Source organism: Bos grunniens, chromosome 21, assembly GCF_055505025.1.
Source record: "Bos grunniens cultivar Pamir isolate PY7600 chromosome 21, Bosgru_T2T1.0, whole genome shotgun sequence".
NCBI lineage: Eukaryota > Metazoa > Chordata > Mammalia > Artiodactyla > Bovidae > Bos > Bos grunniens.
The window spans coordinates 9419951-9437358 of record NC_141185.1 but is presented as its reverse complement, the minus strand read 5'-3'; the positions used below and the strand labels follow the sequence as shown (position 1 = coordinate 9437358).

At 39.8% G+C, this 17408-nt stretch overlaps 1 protein-coding gene across 7 annotated transcripts in view; it reads right to left on the bottom strand.

Moving 5' to 3' along the window:
- The window catches only part of ATG2B (autophagy related 2B), an 81361-nt gene that overhangs the window by 36027 nt on the left and 27926 nt on the right, over positions 1 to 17408 (bottom strand). For all 7 annotated transcript variants that reach the window (XR_015149430.1, XR_015149431.1, XM_086363035.1 and 4 more), the window contains 10 exons: positions 17200 to 17292; positions 16873 to 17061; positions 14580 to 14853; positions 12988 to 13090; positions 8583 to 8778; positions 8150 to 8292; positions 3024 to 3181; positions 2461 to 2633; positions 1853 to 2003; positions 455 to 654 (listed from right to left, as the gene is read on the bottom strand). Coding sequence is in view for 5 of the 7 variants with exons in the window: in XM_086363035.1 (XP_086219161.1) it covers positions 455 to 654; positions 1853 to 2003; positions 2461 to 2633; positions 3024 to 3181; positions 8150 to 8292; positions 8583 to 8778; positions 12988 to 13090; positions 14580 to 14853; positions 16873 to 17061; positions 17200 to 17292 (1680 nt within the window). In the remaining 2 variants the exon portion in view is untranslated. The remainder of the gene's footprint in view (positions 1 to 454; positions 655 to 1852; positions 2004 to 2460; positions 2634 to 3023; positions 3182 to 8149; positions 8293 to 8582; positions 8779 to 12987; positions 13091 to 14579; positions 14854 to 16872; positions 17062 to 17199; positions 17293 to 17408) is intronic.

Sequence of the window (17408 nt, the reverse complement as noted above, 5' to 3'; positions counted from 1 at the left end):
TTATTAGCTAGTACTTGAATCAGCTGAGAGTTGAAGAATTGATGCTTTTGAACTGTGGTGTTGGAGAAGACTCTTGAGAGACCCTTGGACTGCAAGGAGATTAAACCAGTCCCTCCGAAAGAAGATCAGTCCTGAATGTTCATTGGAAGGACTGCTGCTGAAGCTGAGGCTCCAATACTCTGACCACCTGATGTGAAGAACTGACTCATTTGAAAAGACCCTGATGCTGGGAAAGATTGAGAGCAGGAGGAGAAGGGGATGACAGAGGATGAGATGGTTGGATGGCATCACTGACTCAATGGACATGAGTTTGAGCAAGCTCTGGAAGTTGGTGATGGACAGGGAAGCCTGGTGTGCTGCAGTCCATGGGGTTGCAAAGAGTCAGACATGACTGAGAGACTAAATTGAAGTGAATCAAATCAAGAACAAGTATTTGATGGTATAAAATACACACCTTTGTATTGGACTCTGATTTATCAGACACTATTTTAACTGCAACAGACAGCATATTCAAAGTGTCTCCTCCAACACCATCTGAAGAAGCTCGACTGAGGCCATCTTCTTCAGAGGAATAAATAGTAGGTTCTAACCAATGTGGGCGGGTTGAACTAGGCAGTCGTGTTTCTGTAGAAGGAACTGCTCCATCCACTATGCCTATATCCACAATGAGGGGACAATATAACAGAATGATTACATGAAATTAACTCACGAACTTCTGTAACCCAACAAAAATCCACGTTCTTCCACTGAACATAACATAACCCTGGAGGCAAAATGACCAAGAACTAGCTTGGCATTAATAATTCATTCTTCTCTACTAATGTTGGAATAAGTGAATCTTCAAGTTTACAAACAAAAAATTGAGATTTGAAATGTCAAGGAAGTTACATTTAAATAGGGAAATCTGATAAACATTAAGAATGTCCAAGTATCCCACTTCTATTCATGAAGTAACACAAGGAATGTACTGAAAGACCAGTATATTCTGTATGTACTACCAAAAGGAAATACCACTTGAGAGAAAATAATCAACTGATCAGTGTATAATAAGATATGGTATATCCATAAAATGGGCTATCCCTTGGCAGTAAAAAAGGAATGAAACACTGGTACATTTGGATTAACCTTGAAAACATCATGCCAAGAAGCCAATCACAAAAAATCTTCTATTGTGGGATTCCATTTACATGAAACATCCAGAATATGCAAATCCATACAGACTGAGAATAAATGAGTGGTTTCTTAAGGCTGGCTTCCCTGGTGGCTCAGATAGTAAAGAATCTGCATGCAATTGAGGCAACACAGGTTCGATCCCTGAGTCGGAAAGATCCCCTGGAGAAGGGAATGGCTGGAGAATCCCATTGACTGAGGGATTTCTTGCCTGGAGAATCCCATTGACAGAGGAGCCTGGAGGGCTACAGTTCACAGGGTCACAAAGCGTTAGACATGACTGAGTGACTAACACTTCTTAAGGCTAGAGGGGACTGCAGGACTTCAGGGGTTTACAACTGAAGGTTACAGAGTTTCTTTTGGGGGTGATGAAAATGTTCTCAAGTTGACTATGATAATGGTTACACAACTCTATGAAATACTAACAACCACTGAAATGTATACTTTCAATGGGTGAATTGCATGGAATGTGAATTATATCTCAATAAAGTCATTGCAAAAAAAGAACATAAAAGCCAACTTTTAATTTACAATAATTATTACTTTGCCAGTGGAATAGGACACCCCATGGAAAATAATTTCTAATATCAATTTCTGTTCTCAGTAAATTTTCTTTATTAAGCAAGATTTAAACGCGTCTAACCAGCAGTGAACAAGCACACCTTCTCCACACTTGCCCCACCTTTGTGGTAGAGGCTGAAACTGCCGCAGTGAAGGCACACGTAGTGCTTGTCGTCGAAGCCTTCATACTTTGTCACACAAAGTAACGAGCCGCTGCTGAACTCTAACCAGAATTCACCATGCTTGTTTTCCAACAGATCTCCGTTATCTTGCTAATAAGAAGATCAGAAAACACAGAGAAGTCATTAGTTAAGTGCAGAAAAGTAAGAAGGACCCTCAAGATGCTCCTTGATTCAGGTCAGGAGGATCTCCCCACTGCGGCAAAGCTGTCTGGTTCCTGAACCATCCAACATGGCGGTATGAAAAATGCTAGGTCAGGCCTCTTCAGCCAAATGATCCCGTCCTGCATCCTCCTTTACAACAGGTAAATTACTGTTACCACTTCAAGAGTACAACTGCCATGTTTAGAAGGTTCATATAATGTCTATCTTTTGATCTGCCATGAAAGCTAAATTTCCAAAGCTGCTGTCATCATGGCACACCTCAAAAAACTGACTTTTATCACTCACTGAAACAACCTCAAACTACCTCAATGACTGACTGGGTGTATCATGGTAGTTTTAAAATGAGGTGCACTTGAAAAATCACTTTAGATCTGTAAATCCTTACCTTTACATCTGTAAACACTGCAATTAACCCATGATTAATACTCAGAAGAACTGAGAGAAAACTCTGTGAGTTCTTGTTCTGGGAGTCTAGTTTTTTTTTCCTACGAGAACGATAATTGGGATCAACAGTAGAAAAATACTGCAAAGTCTCCTCCTCAGATCCACTTTCCTCATCTATGAGAAATAAATGGCACAATTACAGCTGTTCTAACAGCTTATTAAAATAAAAGGACATTCAAACTTGAACATTATCACAAGAATATTCATTTTACCTGTTTATTTTTACAAAGAATCAGGTATGATAATAAAAATGTACCTTCTATGTTTTTCTCTACCACTGAACTTCAGACAGTGTATATACTATCACTATAAATATAACATTTAATTAATAATATTATTAATAAACAGAAATGGGAAAATACTATGTCGGTAAAAGATATAATAAAATATTGTTATAAATGGGGAACCAAACAAACATTTTTAAATCCATCAATTTAAAAGGTTACTACTTTGTTTACTGGTAAACCAGGCATTCTAATTCAGAAGAAATCTAAAATATATTACCATAGTGAACTGTAGATTTAAACGGACTAAAACTATCCTTGCTGAAGGTATTAATCAGCTGACTGGCTACTGAAAGCCCAATACCATACGAAATATTTTCAAATGTCTCTACTGGTGAAGGAGCTGTTGGTTCCCATAGCAGCAAATCATTGAAGATCCTATGAAGACAAAAGTTGAAAAATAAATACATAACTTCTACTTCAACTAAAGGCAAACCACAGGATACTCCTTTAAGAAGTCACATGAATAGCAATTTTTCTAAAGGGTGAAATGAAATTTCTTTCAATGGAAAAATAATTGATATATTTTTCAGGGCACTGAGAAAGGCAGCTGTACAATTACATACCTAGTTAGCTATCTGCCTAGTTTTACCAGTGTTAATACAGATCAAATTACAGACATCTGAACGCATTTAAAGGAGGTTTATTAAAAATAAAAACACATAAATAACAAAAGGAAGACTATTCATGTATATGAAAACACTCTGTAAACTACAGCCTCAAACCTATGGGACAGCCAAGGGAGAATTATTTTCATTTTACACTTGAAGAAACTGCCTCATAAAGGTTAAGTGACCTGCCCAAGGTCACAAAGCTAATTAACGGGAGAGCCAGGACCAGAGCCCAGATTACGTCCGGCTCCCTGCTCAGTTCTTTCCATTGCTCATGGTCTCTAGGGATATCTGCTTTTTCTTTCTTCAAGAGAAAGCACAGCTTCACTGGGAAATTTGTATGAGATGAAGAAGCATATAGAACAGGGAATAAAGAGAGGAAACTCTTCTAACTCACAGAACAGCCAAGTTAATACTGACAACTACTGGGGCGATACATGTCCAGCCAGGCTAATATCACATCCCACTTTTTGAAAGAGATATTTGTCATTTCTCAGATATCCCCAGCCCCACCACTCACCTCCACGTTATCATGAAAACCGAGACCTTACAATGCCCTTTACAAAGATTTTTGTTAGGCCTGGACCCATTGAGTATCCTTCACAGGCATAATGCAGTAGTCACTGCACCTAGAATACTCTATTTTCTTGTTTCCCTTCCCTAGACTGAAGCCCCTCAGAGAGAGGGACTTGTGCCTTAGTCATCTTTACATGTGCCGAGCACGGTGGCCATGACACAGCGGGCACTGAAGGTTTGAAGGGAGGACCAGCGGATGACTCACATGAAGGACTGCCAAAAGCACAGGCTCATCGTAAAGCCTAGTGTGAATACCAGTCAAGGTGACAAGCGATGACGCAAACCCTGGCCCCTTCCTGCGAGAAGCCACTGGTTTGGGAACTTCCTGGGCCAACTCCTGAGCTTCTGAGGCCCTAGAAAGTACAAGCCAGGACTGAGTACTGTCACTCTCCATAAACTGCAATACCAACCCAAAAGGGCTGTCTTTGGAAGCATCACTGGGTAAAGAACACCAGACACTCAGGGCAGAAGCATGTCATCTCAGACACAGACAGCGATGCCCACGTCTGTTCGGTACTCATGTGGCTCATCGTCTCTTGGGCACATTACTCACAGGACAAAGAAACAAGAGTCTAAATCCAGGTCGTAGTCTAAACTCCTATATGAAGAAACAGTGAAAGTATAAAATGAAGAATTTCCTCAGGAAATTTTCCTTTACCTTATTCCCTACAGCTATAGGTTAAAGAGAAATTATTACTTTGAATAAAACCTGGAGTTTGTAGTATGAGACCTGCAAACCTAAGTTTCATATGATTTTACATTTTGGTCTAAACACAGTCTTGACACCATTAATACATTAAGTGATGTTTTAAATCAAGAAAGGAAACATTTAAGATATTTAGAGATATCACCGTGGTTTTGTGGCTATGAGCCTGAAACATTATGAAGGCTTGGTAAATATCTGATTTAATAAACTAGGTAGACAATTTTTTGTATTCTATTCTAAAGGACTTTTGACATAGGAGAAAAAAAAATCTTCCTGTATCTAAGACTGTCTTTCTAAGAAGAGTGAGAGCACTAAAGGAATGCATGCTCAGTCACTCAGGCATGCCCGACTCTACAACCTCATGGACTGCAGCCCACCAGGCTCCTCTGTTCATGGGATTTTCCAGGCAAGAACACCGGAGAGGGTTGCCATTTTCTCCTCCAAGACTAAAGGAACAAACCATTATTTTAAATGTATGCAGTAAAGGCAGAGTTGGTTATAATTCCTGCTCAGAAAGATATTTTTAAATTTTATATATAGTAAAGGGCATTACTGAGACATCTAGCAAAATGTTAATGGGGTCGGAGAATTAGATGTTAATGCATAATATTAATTTTCTCATTCTGATGGCTGAACTATGGTTAGGTAGAAGAATGTCCCTGTTTGTGAGAAATACACATTCAACTGCTCAAGGCTGAAGGGACAGAAACTCAGCAACTTACTCTCAAATGATTGAGGGGATAAAAAGCTCTTTATACTGTACCTGCAACATTCCTATAAGTTTGAGAATGTCTGAAAATTTTTAAAATAAAAAAATGTAAATACGAAGCCAAATGAAGGGCAAAGAATTCATACTGAGTAACTGAGATACATGATTTCTATGATCCAGAGGGTGGGAACACTGCAGTATTTATACAACCCTAGGGGCCTGGGAGACAGAGAAGTGAGCAGAGTAAGAGAGAACAGAAGCTCTCTTAAGCAACCCTACCTAACCAGCTCCCCAGATGAACAGGTGATCTCCAGTTTGCCAATTTACTACCCCAGCTGCCAGACTGACCAGCCCTCAGATGCCACCTGTCTACTGCTGGTGGACGACTCCCCAGCCCACCTAAGAACTTCTGCCTCCAGAGCTGTACTGTATGCTTCGTCTAGTCACCAATGACTATACTCCTTGTATAGTCACCTTGGGTCCATTGCATTTGGCCCCAGATCCGCTCATACCAGCTATATGCAATTGTAAGCAGTTTAATTCAGTACTGTGCTAACTGATGACTTTTAAGTATATAGAATGAAGGGAAAACATCTTAAAAACCTGAAAGGATTCTGCACTCAAACTGGCTTCAAACTATTTTTTCACTCTACGTTAAAGAAATTGAAACTGATAGCTGTAGCCAAAGCCTTGGGTATACATCAAGAAAAAAAATTCTAACCAGTGGCTCATAATCAAAAAAGGCCTGGGCCTGTATTTTAAAAAGAGGTGGTAAATGAACAAATATTTGTAAATGCAATGTTTCAGGTGTGTATTACAATTTTGATGTCCCAATTTAACCTGCTCAATCAGTGCAGGAGACAGAAGCGGATGAAGGCCTCTGACCTCTGGGCTGGACCTTGCACTAACTGTTTCATTTTGCTCAGTCTTAGCCCTGCACATTAGTTAGTCTGGTAGACACTCCTCAGCCAAAAAATAAGGAGAGTGATCTAGAGATTAGTGATTTCCTAACTTTAGATCATGTATAAATCCAAATCCTATTTGGCACTAAATCTACAGCAGGCTTCCCTGACAGCACAATGGTAGAGAATCCACTTGCCAAAGCAGGAGACGCAAGAGATGAAGGTTCGATCCCTGGACTGGAAAGATTCACTGGAGGAGGAAACAGCAACCCACTCCAGTATTCTTGCCTGGGAAATCCCATGGACAGAAGAGCCTGGCGGGCTACAGTCCATGGGGATCACAAAGAGTTGAACACAACCGAGTGACTGAGTACACATACATGCAAATCTATAGCAGAAACAACAGTGTGCAGTTTCAAGATTAACAAAAATTTGGAAAACTTGTTTACATGTGGGAAGCTACAATAACAGACATTAAGGACATCTTTTTTTCTAGAAACCCACATCGCCACCTTTCAGCTCTGCCAGAGTGGATGGGAACGGCAATATTAGAGGGCTGCGGGGTGTTTGCTCTTTGCCAGGCGCTGTTCTCAGAACTTGCCAAACGTTATATCATCTAATGCTCCAAACCAGCCTCTGAGGCTGGGGACTAGGTACACTGTCCAAGATCTTCATCTATGATCTTTCTACTCTAGAAGGCCATTTATTTCAACATATTTGCTTGGTATATATGTTTAAGGGTATTTAAATATGGTAAATTTAAGTTTTTATACACAAGTTGTAAGTTAAGAGTTTCTAATTCTAACAAGATGTGTGTGTGTGTATGTGTGTGTGTGTGTGTGTTTTAAACTCTCAGGAGGGACACTCCTTGTACAAAGACTCTAGGACTCTGATTCTACACCAGTGTCTCTTGGCCCTCTGTCCAAGTATCTTCCAACTCTTTTCACATCACTGTCAGTTCAGTTCAGTTGCTCAGTCGTGTCCGACTCTGCGACCCCATGGACTGCAGCGCCCCAGCCTTCCCAGTCCATCACCAACTCCCGGAACTTGCTCAAACTCATGTCCATCGAGTCGGTGATGCCATCCAATCATCTCGTCCTCTGTCGTCCCCTTCTCCTCCTGCCTTCAATCTTTTCCAGCATCAGAGTCTTTTTCAGTGAGTCAGTTCTTCGCGTCAGGTGGCCAAAGTATTGGAGTTTCAGCTTCAGCATCAGTCCTTCCAATGAACATTCAGGACTGATTTCCTTTAGGATGGACTGGCTGGATCTCCTTGCAATCCAAAGGACTGGTTAAACTTAGAAGCTCTAATTTATAACTTGTGTATAAAAACTTAAATTTACCATATTTAAATACCCTTAAACATATATACCAAGCAAGTATTTTGAAATAAATGGCCTTCTAGAGTAGAAAGATCATAGACCCTGAAGAACTTGGATAATTTACCTAGTCCCCATGAGCTCCGTTTCCTCAGCTATAAAATGGCAGTGATACTTGTACAGGCCTCAGTGCGTTGTCGTATCACTGTACACAGAGGCATTTTCTCAGTACTCTGCAGTAAAGGGACAGAGGGCAACCAGGCAACCTAGGGTGGAGGGAATAAATACTTCACACAAAGAAACCCTGTTACCAGATGCACTGGTTAGGAAACTCTGCTGTGACAATAGCCCACCACAACAGTACTGGTTCTATAATCAACACCATACAAAGTACACTGGAAGAGTCAACAATATTAAAACAGGAAAAGAAAAGAGGCAAGAGGGAAATAGCGAGGTAGGGTGGGAGAGAGGCAGTGAGGCAGGAAAGTTCAATCCCAAAGATTTAAATTAACATGTTTAAACTCACCTATTATAAAGCTTCTCATAAAAGCTTTTATTAGGTAGTGTTATATGAATATTGGGTAATGTAAGTTCCAGCACATAGTGAGAATTGCTGATTGCTTTATTCTGAAACTCTGTCATTTCTACAGGGTCTCCTGGCATCACCATCTAGAACATAACAGTTTAGTGCAAAAAAAAAAAAAGCATCAAATAACCATTTTATATTTAAAAGAGTAATAGTATCTGCTTATCCTACCCATATGACATGGTATGTGAGCAAATAAATAAGCATGTAACTTTTAACCAAGGGGGGAAAAAAACATATGTTATTCAATTTTGGAGCTAAAAATCTAGCAAAAACTGTATACAAAGTATTTTTTAAAAGATAAAGTATTAAAACCATGGCTATCTGACAGAGGGGGCAAATCTGTTGTTGCTTGCTCACACTTTTACTTTACCTGTTCATTTTCAAACATTACTCTACGGGAAGAGAAGGGAGACGGAGCTGGCCTTCTCAGATCACAGACATCCTTCAGGGAATGAGCGCCTCCCTCCTCTTCCTCCTGATAGTGGCCGTCACTTTCCTCTTCCTCCTCAGCTGCTATTCTCTCCAAAATGGAATGCATGGCTGGTGGGTTCACTTTTAGTACAATTCTGACAGCAAAGAGGATTTTAAAAAGCAAGATCTAAGTGTAAACTGCAAAACTAACTTGTATACAACTAACACAAAGGCCACTGATTAAATCATTAACAACAGGTGTAAAGTTTGATTATGTCAAATGTAACCCACTCCTATAATCTTAAAAGCGGAATTGATAAAATAAGCAAGTAAAAGAAAGGCATTAACATTTTACACTTGAATAACCGGAAACACTCATCTTTTGAGAATAAAAGGGATACTGAAAATTTCATTAACAAAGTTACAGTTACCAAAGGGGTACGGAGGTGGGGGAGAGATAAATGAAGAGTTTAGGATTAGCAGATACACACTAATATATATAACATCAAGCTCCTACTTATAGCAAGGACAATTATATTCAATGTAATAAATTGTAATGGAAAAGAATATGAAAAAGAATATGTGTGTGTGTGTGTGTGTGTGTGTAACTGAATCACTTTGCTGTACACCAGAAATCAACAGATTATAATAAATCAACTATAAATCAATAAAAAATTTTTAAATTTCATTTACCTTAGAATTTTAAATTTCATTTACCTTAGAATTCTATGTATTATCATTAAACCAAATCCTGCATGCCAGCTGTTTGGCTATCATGGAATACTCTCGCATACCTAAGAAACCTCATCTTATATACACTGCTCAAATGGAAAAGGAGAGATTGGTAGGGGAGTATTTTAGAACTGCAATAACAAGAGTAATCTTCCCCTTTAGAAATTTCAGTAATAAAAGGCTAGTGTTATTGGATGCCAGGAGCCGGCATATTGCATATTGAGTGCATATTGCATATTGAGTGCAGCACTTTCCACAGCATCATCTTTCAGGATCTGGAATAGCTCAACTAGAATTCTATCACTGCCGGGAGCCAGCGTGAGGAACTCCGCCTGTGGCAAAGGTCATGAGGAAGGAGGCTCGGCATACGCAAAGGCGGGATCGAGCCTCAGGAGTCCCCCTGGAAATTCTCGAGCACCTACCCCCAAAACCAGAGTCTGCCTACTTTCTGCTTTGTGCTCTCACCTACACCTCTGACTTTACGGGGGTGGAGGAGGGGGTGGCTGTCCCCCACTACCTCTCTCTGAAAAAAGAGTTAGCTTACAGCTCCAGTTAATAAAGTTCCTGGGTGTGATAGTGTTTCAACCTACATACTCCTTTGGAAGTCCTCTAGCCTGCCTGAATAGGTTTTTCCGGCCACATGAGATCGCTCAGAGCCTCCCAACTGTGAGAGGCATGAAATGTTCTAAACTGTCTAAATACAGAGTCCTTTGAGCAGTTAAAAGATTGATTAGAAATTGTATTGGTAAAGGGTTTTTCACTTGTTGGGCCAATGTTTGCTGCTAAGTCTCCATATCCCTTACCTGCTGTGTCCCTGGCAGTGTATTGATTAATATAATTGGTGTAAGTAGTAGCTTTAATGTTTGTAACCTTGGACGCTTGAGTTAATTCTTTTCTTGATTGAGCCCACCACACCTTTGCCCTATAGGAATGCAACTTTATCTAATGCTTTTGGAGGGTGGCTCCTGACTTTGGAATAATCACCTTTAGAGAAAAATAAGTTTCTTAAAATGTTAACAGGCCTCCTGGCCAGAAGATTATGTAAATCACCTGAACTTTTGCATATGATAAGTTTGAAAGTCTGGCTTCGATTAGGATCAGGAACTGCTGTCCTTGCATGACTCTACCCCTTCCCCCATTATCCTCTATGCATAACTTAAGGTATAAAAACTACTTTGGAAAATAAAGTGCGGCCCTTGTTCACCGAAACTTGGTCTCCCCATGTCGCTCTCTCTCTCACTCTGGCTGAGTCTCCATCTGGAGTGCGGAACCCACCATGCTTACTAATTACGCCTGGGCTTCTAAGATCCGACCGGGGAGGCCTCAGTGTCTCCTCTCCTTCGGGAGAACGGAAGGACGCCTGCGGCCTACATAAGTGGTGCAAACTTCTTGTCTTGAAGTTTTATTGGTCTCCCGCGTAAACCAAGCTACTCAGCCTCTTCTCTCCACTGAATTTCCTCACTGAGCTATCCTCATTCTATTACTCTTTATATCTTTGATAAATATCTAAATAAATAGGTCACCTATGCCATCTCTCCTTCGAATACCCTGGATCAGCCGGGGCTGGACCCCGGCAATTGGGGGTGTTTTTATTACAGCTACAAACCCCAAACATCAGGAGCTAACAGTTTTTGAAGACAGGAGCTTCTGTCCAGAGTAAGGCCAGTCCTTTCCTAACCCACTGCGGCACATCACTAGCACCAGGCTCTGTGGTCTCCTTCTCACCACACCAGCCTGCGCCACGAGGCATGGCACTCTCAAACAAATCAGCTCTGCTGCATCTACAACAGTTCCCTTGTTTTTCCTAAGAAGGCGGTGCCAGTTGCTACTAGTTATAAATTAAAACAACTGGTTCCTAATTTATAGATACGCTAATGTGAACTGTGCTTTCAAATTACCCAACTGAAATAGATTCATTCATGATGAAAACCCCTGGTTGTTACCAGCCATGCACTGACATACCTGTCCTAGGGTCTGACAGGTCTCATACACAGGGCATGGGGGTGTGGAAGAAGGCAGGCAGAAAAATGGCACAGGAACGAGCATAATTGTTTGCTTTGTTTGTTTGTCTTTGGCTGCACCATGTGGCTTGTGGGATCTTTAGTTCCCCAACCAGGAACTGAATCTGCATCCCCTGCAGTGGAAGTGCAGAGTCCTAACCACTGGACTGCCAGGTGAGTCCCACGATCACTGTAATTTTTTACTCATAGACTCAGTTTTCTTTATTCACATACTAAGTTTTCAGTATAATAAAGGATCATTCCTGCTGCTGCATTCCTGCTAAGTCAACTCAGTCATGTCTGAGTCTCTTCAAACCCATGGACTGTAGCCCGCCAGGCTCCTCTGTCCATGGGATTCGCCAGGCAAGAATACTGGAGTGGGTTGCTATGTCCTTCTCCAGGGTATCTTCCCAACCCAGGGATCGAACCTGCATCTCCAGCAGCTCCTGCACTGCAGGTGGATTCTTTACCGCTCAACCACTGGGGAAGCCCACTATCAGGCTAATTTAATTTTAAAAAATCATTTCTCCTGCCTAAGAAATCCTGAAGCAGTAGTTCTCTAAATCCAACTGCACTCTGGAATCACCAGGTATACTTTTTTCCCACTGAAGTGTAGTTGATTTACAATGTTGTGTTAATTTCTCCTGTTCATCAAAGCGATTCAGTTATACATGTACATGCATTCTTTTTGTATATTCTTTCCATGATGGTTTACATAGGATACTGAATACAGTTCCCTGTGCTATACAGTAGGACCTTGTTTATCCATTCTGTATATAATAGAATCTGCTAATCCCAAACTCCCGCTCCATTCCTCCTGTATGCCCCTCCCCCTTGACAACCACAAGACTGTTCTGAGTCTATTCCTGTATCCTAGATACGTTCATCTGTGTCATATTTTAGATGCCACTTATAAGTGATACTATATGATATGTCTTTCTCTTTCTGACTTACTTCCCCTCAGTATCTCAATCTCTAGTTCCATCCATGTTGCTGCAAAGGGCATCATTTCATTCTTTTTTACTGAGTAGTCGAAGGTATACAGGTGGAACATCTTTTTTAATCCATTCATCTGTCTATGCACATTGAGGCTATTTCCATGTCTTGGCTATTTTTAATAGTACTGCTATGAACATAACACATGGTATAATTTTTAAACTATACTGATACACAGGCTCTATCTCATAATCTCAAGGTGGGGCCCAAGAATCTGTTTTGAAAAAGCTCCCCAGATATGAAAACACTTTTCTGAAATAACCGCTGACTACAAAATTCATCTGACAATTAACCAAACAGTGCTGTATGATTTCTCTTCTACTAAAGCCCTTTATAAAAATGAACTATTTTTAGAATGGTTAATGATTCTTCTGTCCATCTAATTAGGCTGGGTAACCTGAAGCAGAGAACACACTATGTATGTCCATCTCTGCCAGTTATCTCACAGTCACCTCTGATAAAGTAGTACTCACTACATATCTTTAATTTTTCCATTTTCCTCTGGGTTCTCTCATCAAGGCTGGATACTTTTAGCTTAAATTTATGGCCAAAATGTCAGTCAAAAAAGCTACAGTAACTTATTTTTAAAAGAGAAGTCTCATTAAATGCGTGTGTCATATACACTGGCTTACTCACCGCGGCCAGTCAAAGTCATCTGATGACGTTGTATCTCCATCTCCTCCACTAGCCACATGGAAAAACTTAATAGATGGTTCTCCTTTGTCTTCCTGGAATGACCCTAATAAAACAAGACTGATTAATGGAAATGCATTTCTTCTCCCACATTAAGAGAAAAGATACTTGCTTCCTTAGATGAGCACAGATCCTCTAAATCAGGGACATGGTGCACATTAAGTCCAACAACATGTATGCATTTGTTTCTGCTGCACATGTACACATGAGGAGACAGGATGAGCAGATAAATTAAAGACACTGTATTCTGTACAAACTCAAATTCTTAGGCGCTGATGGTTAACAATGGTGTAAGGTGCATAATCATATTAAATATAGTAATTGCCACTTACTGAGTGCCACTTACGATCACCACTGCACAAAGAAAACTCACTGGAGATTAGTATGATGCTTCAAAGTTCAAGCTCTAGAATGAGACTTGGGTTTGAATCTTGACTCTGCCATCTACTACACTGACCTTGGGACGTACCGCTTAAGACATCTGCAGATTCTTCACATATGATAAAAATAATTGGAAATAACAAGCCTCCTGTAACTATGATGATTAAAGGAAACAAGATCAGGTGTGTGCAGTGTTCAGCACACAGCAAATAGAGTGACAGTGAAAAAACTTTGACTACTATTAACCCTACAATAAGAAAGTGGTAGGTGGTACTGAAAGGCAGGCTACTGGAGCAACTAAGTCCGTGCACCAAAACCACTGAGCCCATGTGCCGCAGCTACTGAAGCTCATGCACCTAGAGGCCACGCTCCACAACCAGAGGAGCAATCACAGTGAGAAGCCGTGTACCACAACTGGAGAGTAGCCCCTGCCCGTCGCAACCAGAGAAAAGCCCATGCAGCAATGAAGACCCAGCACAGCCAAAAATAAATAAATCTTTTTTAAAAGTAAGCTGCTGCTGCTGCTGCTGCTAAGTCACTTCAGTCGTGTCCGACTCTGTGCGACCCCATAGACGGCAGCCCACCAGGCTCCCCCATCCCTGGGATTCTCCAGGCAAGAACACTGGAGTGGGTTGCCATTTCCTTCTCCAATGCATGAAAGTGAAAAGTAAAAGTGAAGTTGCTCAGTCGTGTCCGACTCCCAGCAACCCCATGGATTGCAGCCTACCAGGTTCCTCCGTCCATGGGATTTTCCAAGAAAGAGTACTGGAGTGGGGTGCCATTGCCTTCTCCAATGCATGAAAGTGAAAAGTAAAAGTGAAGTCGCTCAGTCGTGTCCGACTCTTAGTGACCCCATGGACTGCAGCCCACCAGGTTCCTCCATCCATGGGATTTTTCTAGGCAAAAGTACTGGGTGGGGTGCCGTTGAAGCACTATTATTCACAAAGTGAATAAATTCTCATGCACTGTAGTTTCTTTTAAAAAACTGACCTATATCATATTTGTATACAATAATGGAAAACAGTCATTACTCTTGTTTTCTAACATATGTCCTTTAATTTTATTATATTTGGGGACTATCATATACTTCTTACTTTAAGTTTCAATAGCAATTGTTTCTATTCTGACTCTTTTAAAGACACAGTCAATCTTACCAACTAGTTCTCTAAATGTAAGTTCCAATTTAACTTGTTCAGGGGTTGATCCTCCTAGGAATTCAGTTTTAAACTCTAGATCTGTGAATGCTAAATGAAGAATCTCCTTCTGAAGTGACTTCTTAAACCATGGTCCTCTCTCTTGATCTGATCGAAGATCAGGTATTGGGAAGCGAACAGAAAGGTTTAATGCTGGCGTGGCAACTTGTACTGATACCCGGCAGTTTGCAGGATTATGTGAATCATCTAGAAATACTTCAGTGAAAGCTTTGTGCTGAAATACAAAAACATCAAAAATATGCCAAAATGTTAAATTAAGCAAATAAACACAAATGACACTGGCATTTAACATTACGATGTATATAATCACTATTTCCTCATTTAGGTTAATGCATTAAAATACAATTAATAGTACTATATTACTTTAGTGTAATGAAATTTATAATGCAACAGCTACCAACAAAAGTCATAACTACTGGCAAAAGTTACACCCTCATATAAAGAAATTAATTCAAATAAAAACTGAACCAAAGGAGAAGATGCAGGTGCGTTAGATGTATATAATATTTTACTACAGACTAAGGGGCAATGTGTAAATTAGCTTATCAAAAAACTCAGTATGATTAAAAATCACTACAGAACTGAGCATTCAATCTGAAGGATTTCCCCACCAATATGCTATTTCAAAGACTCCAATGTAAAATCAGGTGAATTATGCCAAATGCAAAGGCCCATTCCTGATTCATCCTTGTATTTCCAGAACTAAGTCCAAGCCTGGCACATCAAAGGTTTGAAATAAATATTCCCTAAATGACTCACTCTGAGCTCCCATCCAACCCAAGGATATGACCCCATCAAATGACCCTTAGAAGCCCAAACATGCATGCAACATTGACTTAAAGCCACATTATAACAAAACAGTCAAAGTACATGCCTTTCAGATAAAAGTCTATTCATATTTTTTTCTCTGCAATGAATTACAACTTGTAAAGCTTTAGTCCAGAGTACAGTGTAGATGATAACACTCCTCAATTTCATGGATCAGTCTCTGACAGCCTAGATTAGAAAGTTCTGCTTTTATGCTAAGACTTGATCTGATTCTTTCTCTCCCCTATTATGACTTTCATATATTAATCCCCACTCTCAGCAAAAGTTGCTCAAGAGAGTAGCACTGAAACATACACATTACCATATGTGAAACAGACAGCTAGTGGCAAGTTGCTGTATACTACAGGAAGCTCACCCAGTGCTGGATGACAACCCAGAAGTTTGGGAGGGGGTGAGAGAGAGGTTCAAGAAGGAGGGGACACATGCATATTTATGGCTGATTTACGCTGTCGTATGGTAGAAACCAACACAATACGGTAAAGCAATTATACTTCAATTAAAAAAATTTTTTTAATTGCTTAAGAGATTAAATCATCATTCCAACGTATCTATGGCTAACAGCAAATACAGACACTAACCCACAGAACTTAAAATAACTAGCAATTGTTGGCAAGAAAAGTTAAAGAATCTTGATTTAATGTGAATACCCACTGATAATTAAGGGAGAGGCAATACACAGAAAACTATCTTTTCCTTTTAGCCAAAGTTGTCTCTATTTGTGCATAGCCCTAAAATTCCTAACAGACATCTTGCAAATCTGACGTAATTGCTTTGCTTAGAAAAGACACCAGGCACCAGATCTAAGTAAAAGTGACACAATGTGATGCTCAGTAACACAGTATGATAAATGATGCTCCCATTTTCAAGAGTATATCCTACATGATATGGGCTACCTTTTATAGGAGATTCAAGCGGTTCACTATAGGCGTGAACAAATGAAGTTTTGTGAGGATATTATAGTCACAGTTTATAAAACTCAGATAAACACAGAATAGGAAATCTAATTCTACTACTCTACTGTAATCGATGCTACCGAATGGTATATACTTCCATTCAGTCTTTTTCTACACGATCTTACTTACACATTTATAATAGAAGCTTATGTGTATTCTACTTTTTTCACCTCATATTTCTTTAGGAGTCGTCTTCCTGTTGCTATACCCTCTTCGTAACTGTCACTTAAAGAGGCAGCATAACATCCCATTCAGTACACGATCACAACTCATTCAGCTATTCTACTACCTAGACATAAAAGATGCTTCCATTTTTTCATTATTACATATAATGCTATTTTAATAACAAATGCTACTTAATCTATTAAGACTACTTAACTCAGAAATCGTCTCAATAAGTCTATTAGCTAGTTATAATTATGATGAGTATTTGCAACTTTTGAAACACTTACCAAACTAATATGCTTATTATATGAAGTATACATATGCGATGCCATCATCTCCACTGTAGTGAGTTTCTGTGGTTGAAGCAAGGAATTTAACCTGTCCACAATACTGATATCCAGCTCACAAAACACTGGATTTAACTTAACCTGTAATTCTGCCTTCTGAGGAATGGAACTAAGTCTTGCTTGACCAGCCTTAAAAAAAAAGAGAGAAGAAAAAGAAAGAATTAATATGATCACTGATAATTCTATAAAATTAAATCCTTGTGACTATGATACACTAGACATCAAATGAAAATTTACCGGTGGTGACCACACAAAAAGACCTCTTACCTGAGGTCCTTTATTCTCAGAATGCTTATAATGAAGCTGAAGACACACAGGGAGGTGAGAATCAGTTCGTTCTTTGGAATGGAACATCAAAAGCTTAAAAACAAAGAGGACGGTAACTTAAATGTACAATATTAAGATGAATTAACAGAGGTGATAATATAATAGTGGGGAGAGTTTTTTGAAGTTGGAAAGGCTGGTTTAAGCTTCAG